The sequence below is a fragment of the Phaenicophaeus curvirostris genome, chromosome 5, assembly GCF_032191515.1.
Source record: "Phaenicophaeus curvirostris isolate KB17595 chromosome 5, BPBGC_Pcur_1.0, whole genome shotgun sequence".
NCBI classification, from domain to species: Eukaryota; Metazoa; Chordata; class Aves; order Cuculiformes; family Cuculidae; genus Phaenicophaeus; species Phaenicophaeus curvirostris.
In genome coordinates, this window is record NC_091396.1 from 50470816 (window position 1) to 50476815 (window position 6000).

Below are 6000 nucleotides of genomic sequence, written 5' to 3' on the forward strand. Positions count from 1 at the left end.
GAATTCAAGATATTTTTGTCTAAGCTGTTATTTGTGTTACATGGAGCATTAAGCTGATTCTGTTGTCGTAAAGGTACATATTCAGCAGTAACATACTAAGGCACTATGTATGTCATTGTTGAGAAGGCATGTTCCTCTGCCTTATAGGCAGCAATAGAAATGTTGTATAATTGTGTGATAAAGTTTGATAGATTTCTATATTCATTTTTGTTCATTGCCCATTTTTGCAAATGTTCTTTCAGAAGTTATGTTAGATTTCTGTTTAGCTGTGTGACCAGAATAAGGTTACTGAATAAACTTTCTGACAGCTTTCTAATATGAGTTGTCTTCAAATGTTGATTATGATTTAACTTAAGTCAGAGAGAAACTCATCTGCTCGTCTTGATTGTACAGTGACTAGGATAAACACATTGATTTATACTACCTAAAACACTGAAATTTGAACTGATGTGCCTGCATTTTCAGCATTTGTCATTCTTAAATGTTTAACCTGATACTGTATCAGTGTAAGTGGTAGAACTAGAGCATTAAAAAGTAGTCAGCTGCTCTATACAAAGAAATTAATGTACTTTAATTTTTTTTCTAAAAAACTAACCTTATATGTTATTTTTAAAAAAATCTGTGTAGAGACAGAGGGGCAAGATCACCTCCTCTATGGAGGCATCTCTGGTTTTCTTATCCTATTATAGGTGGTAGCAGATAGCGTAGTCTTTAGATGACACTTTAGTCATCTAAAAGTCAAATTAGATTAAGTGAATACCACTTGGAGCATGGAAGTTTGTGTTGGAGAGAAAAGACTGTCTGAAGGAAGAATAACAAGCAAATGAGAGGGTCTGGGAAGAAAGCACATATAGTACTGATCAATATGTTTTTGTTGTAATTTGTATTCCATGGTAGTACTTAAGGGTGAAAAGATACTCCAGATAACAAACAGATGCATGTTCTTTCCAGTCTTTTCACAAATTAAAATACAATCTTACTTTTAGGGTTTAGGAGACCTGAATCTGGCTTACCAGTGTTTCAGGCTAACATTAGTCAACAATAATGACTATGCGGAAGCTTACAACAACTTGGCTGTGCTGGCAATGCAAAAAGGTCACATCGAACAGGTTGGTGTTGAATCTCGTTCTAAGCAGAATGCTTCCTTTGACCCTTTTGTACTTAAGAAATGTGTTGTTTCCCTAAGGTGGAGGAGTCATGAATGTCTAGCTTGCTTGCTGCAGGCAGAAAACACAGATAACTTTTATGCATGTTTCAGTGTAACCTCCATGTTGTCATGCAATCTCCTGTTCAGCTGCTTGTTCTTGGGCATATCCAGATGGTTTACAGTGGCTCTGCAGCTGTTGAGATCTTTTTTCCAAATTGATACTTAAACCCAAACCCTCATTCTGTAATTGTCACTTCAGTTACAGCTTTGACTATATGTTCGGTTTATAAATGTAGATAATGTATTTTGTTGGGTGGCAGAAGGCAGCATTCAGATCAGCTCTTAATTTTTATTTTTTTTTTCAATAAAGAGATTGCTTTAAAGTTTTGTCCCAAGGCAGGAAGTTCTTGACAAATGCTTTTACATTGGTGAGCATGGTGTTTTACCCAATGTGAGCCTATGAAATTGTATTGTGCTTAGATATGCACAGTTAAGTAAATGCCTTTGTTTTTTACACAACCACGAGGAAAATGTGCGTTGTTTGAATGATTTAAACTACACTGGCTTTGTTTTAATACTTACAGGACCAAGCCTATTTTGACATATTAATATACACCTGAGAGATACATTATGATATAAATTTGTAAATAATTTTCAGAGTAAGCTTTCACAAATTGCCCTTAATTTTGTATTGGATTTACAGTGTGAAAATGCACACTGTGATACTTAATTTTTCATTAATTTTTAATGCTGCTATTTTGCTAGTCAGAAAAAAAGAGTTAATTTTACTAACATTTTTGAGTGTGAAAACTATCAAGATACAATTTTGGTTTTCAGGTGTACTCAAGACAGCATTGTCATTGACAACAGACAAATACAGTGGAGTGGGACCTAAGTGCTTTTTTTGATTTACATTTTCTGTTCAGTGTTTAGAATTGAATTGCTTAATTGAATAAGTTCCAGCGTATTTTTTCTGACTCAACCAAGAGTCTTATTCCTCTCAATGATATTAAACTGGAGGTACTGCTGATATAACTCATGTATAGTTGAAGATGTTTTTTTAAATAAAGACGTAGTAAAGAAAAAGGGATGGGTTTTTTTTTCAGAATAATAAAAATTGCATTAAACTGTTGCTACCCTCCCTCTCTCACAGATTTCTTTTTTTTTTTCCCTTCTTTCTCTACATAGGCAAGATCTTTGCTGCAGACTGCTTCATCTTTAGCACCTCATATGTATGAGCCCCATTTCAATACTGCAATACTCTCAGAGAAGGTAATGCACTATCCTTTTCCTGTAATCTAAAAATTGAGCTTTGATGGGGAATTTTGGTTTTTATTGGTATTACTGAGAATTCTGGATATGTAAGACAATATAGTTGAGTGCGTAAGCTCAAGGAGAACTAAAGTTACACTTTCATTTTAATACCCAAAAGTTTTGTGTATAAAACAAAAGAGTGTCTCAGGCACTGAATTAACAGTGTGTCCAACATTCCTGTTACTGTCAGAACTTGTAAAGTTTTTGCTTATTTTTCACAAGAAAAAATTGTTCCTTTGGTTGCGCCTACACCTTCAAGATTCCGTTATGAGTCTGTGTAGTGTGGGCAGCCCAGCTCCTACAGATAACGAAGTATGTGTGTAAGCCTATACTTTCCATTGTGGTTTTTAATAATTTCATTCTGTTCTTACTGATAAAGGAGTAAACCCTAGTCTGCAAATGTCTTGTTACATAGCTTTTGCACAAAGGACCTGCATAGGCTGTGGGAGAAGACAGGTGGCCAGATCAGCTAGCTGTGGTAATGCAATCCTTAGATTCAGTGTAAGGCCATGCTTTACAAAACACAACTTCTCTGGCCAGGACCCTGTTTTCTCCCTCTTCAGAGAATTCCTGCTGCACTGAAGCTCTGTGTTGGGCAACAGAGGTCTCCTGCTGTCACTTGCTCATTCCTTTCCACTCAGGAACTATGACTTTTACTAGATGTGTTCCCAAACATTTGGGTTGTTTGTTGCTGAACCTACTTTCTGAGGTGTTCTTCTTAAGTAAACTTATTCCTTCCAAAAAATGATAGCTATTTAGGAAAAAAATGAAGTGCCTCAAGTGGGGAACAGTGTGGAAACATACTTCTAAAACCAGCAGAGGAGCAACATCAACTGTCCAACACTGTTGTGCTTACCTTTTGAGTGTGCAGGAAATCCCATGGAGTTGCAGCTTTTACAGGAGCCCCATGTGTATGGCTTGTATATACAACAGCACTTCCATGAGGTTTAAAAACAAACCTTCCTGGTTTTATTCCTCCTCGGTTCAAACACTGGGCATGATGTACCTTGTCCATTCTTCAATAAGTCAGGTGGGATCAGATATAAAGTTAGTGTCTTGAAGCATGCCTTCCATTAAAACCACATTTCTGTTTCTTTAATTCTTCTCCCTTGATGTAAGGGAGACCTAACCCCCGGTTCAGAAGCATCTATAGGGACTTTGTTTTATTTGTTTGCTTTCAGGACCAGCTGTGTTTAAACATTTGTTTAGAAATATATTGCACAGAATACGTGATGCAAATTCTCCAGCGCTTGGATTTACAAAATTATTTTGTGTGTTTCTTACAGGTTGGAGACCTTCAGAAGAGTTACACAGCTGCTCAGAAGTCAGAAGAAGCATTTCCAGGCCACGTTGATACACAACAGCTCATCCAACAGCTAAAAGAGCACTTTGCTATGCTCTGATGAGCTTATTTTCTCTTCTGTAAAAGCAGCTAGGCAGAGTGAATGTCCCATGCATCTTTTTTGAAAACACTAGCTTGGAGTAGATAAACTGTATGTAATGCCTTCCAGTGGCAAAGCCTGTGTTACTTTGAGTAACAGAAGAGTTCTCATTAGTTTCTGTGATCTTAAAATGTATCACTTACTAAAATGCAGCTAGAACAGGTTGCAGCTACGTACAGGAGATTACAGGAGTGGCAGCATACTGCCAGTATGACAGCTTTGAAATAGTGGTATGGTATATCAGCAAATAAGTCTCCATTTAATATTAATGGACATTTTAAAGGACTTTTTTCTGACTTTTCTGCAGAAAATAAGTGTTTTTAAATATTCCTGTGTGACAGGCTGTTAAGTGACATGGAGTAAGAGAACTTCCTAACTGGTCTTCAAACTTGGCTTTTGATAGTATCCTTTTTATTAAATCTTAAGTTATATACTAAAATACCTAACAAGAATTTAAAATACATAGGTGAAGCAGAAGTTATTATATTCCTTGCTGCGCTGTATGAATTAAATAAATTCCAGTTTGTATGGTTTGTCTCATTTATTTATGTAACTGAAAATCATATTGTTATTGCCATGAAAATTAGTCAGTGATCTTAATGCATTTTGAAAGGCTTCACAGAACTGATACAAAGTACCATAAATATATCTGTGCCCCTCCACCCTTTGTGCCTCTCTACCTAGGAGAGAGTTGATCTTGGTGAGGGAAAAGGATACTTAGAAGCTTGCAGAGTTAAGTACTAGTAATTGAGAACAAAGCATTGATTGGGTGGTTGCCTGTGCCACCACATAGGCATTGTTGCTAAATATTTGGATCTTATTAACTACAAGAATACTACTAATAGCAACAAACTTTCTGTCACATATCTTTGTGTTCTAACTAAAAGGGATATATTTACATGATTTCCAAACTTGACCTTTTAAAATATCTTTAAAAAATGTGTAATGTTAAGGCATTCTGAAAAGGCACATCCTGAAAAGGCCTTTAGAATCATCTCGTGTTTCTCTGATATATGAAGCAATTATCTTGGCTTAGGGAGCAACCCTAAGTGTGCTTATGAATATTATGTCTTGCTTTTAACTGTTTGTTACTTCCCCACCCTCATCTTTGTATGACTGTTGTAACTAGAATGGCAGGTGCTGGGGAGCTTAGAGAAGTGTACCCCAGGCTGCCCCACAGAGCAGTCTGTAGGTGACACAGAGAAATGCTGTCATTAACTGGCCTTAATATTTCGTATCATGTGAAATGCAAAAACATTATTGGCTGAATAGATGCGGCAACTTTAATGGAAATTTTATTCTTTCTATATTGGTCTTTATACTGTCAGAAATTTGTCACAAACTAATTATTAAAGACAGAACCTTGCTTATCAGTAATTTTCATTACCTAAATAAGATTTATTTTCTCTGCTAAGGAGGAAGAATTTATAGGGAAGTTCCATCCTTTGATGTACTCTGCTTATGTCTTTCCAGTTGACAGTGCTAAACTTAGGAAGCTGCCAGAAAAGAAAATGTTTATCTTAGCAGTTTAAAAAGAACTGTTGAGAATTTTTGAATGTCATATTATTAACTCAAAGTAGTTTTAAAATTGCATATTAAATAAGATTATTTCTATGTGAACAGGAACAGAAACTAATAAAACAACTTCAGTATTTAAATCCAGTGTGGCAGCTCAATAGTTCCTCATAGAGGTGCTTATAAGATTCCCCTTACTGTGATCGCTGCACAAGTTAATGATCTGAATAACTTTGTCTAGCACACAGTACTCTTTAGAACATAGATCTGATATGATTCTTTTAATATTGGGGGATATGTGGAGATTGAAAGGGAAAAGGCTCATTAAGGGTAGAGGAATCCTTTACACAAGATGCTTGTGCAAATTAATTGTAAAAATTCTCCCCACCCCACACACAAAGATACAAAGTTTTATGTAAGGATTAAAGCCATTTTAGCTCCCTAATGCGCAGCGTCTGCAAGCCATTCCATATTTATCTTACATTATATGTTTTGGTTGCCCCAAAGGGTAGCAGCTATTTGCTTTGTTGACCTTTCAAGCCCCAAAGAAAGGGTACAACAATATTTTTTTTCATGACTAGC

At 36.0% G+C, this 6000-nt stretch overlaps 1 protein-coding gene across 2 annotated transcripts in view; it reads left to right on the forward strand.

Annotated features, from left to right (window-relative positions):
• TTC8 (tetratricopeptide repeat domain 8) overlaps positions 1–4436 on the forward strand; it is a 40330-nt gene extending 35894 nt beyond the window's left edge. For both annotated transcript variants that reach the window (XM_069858655.1, XM_069858656.1), the window contains 3 exons: positions 987–1109; positions 2336–2419; positions 3748–4436. In XM_069858655.1, the coding sequence (XP_069714756.1) occupies positions 987–1109; positions 2336–2419; positions 3748–3864 (324 nt within the window). In that variant the 3' untranslated portion in view covers positions 3865–4436. The remainder of the gene's footprint in view (positions 1–986; positions 1110–2335; positions 2420–3747) is intronic.
• Positions 4437–6000: the final 1564 nt, after the last annotated feature.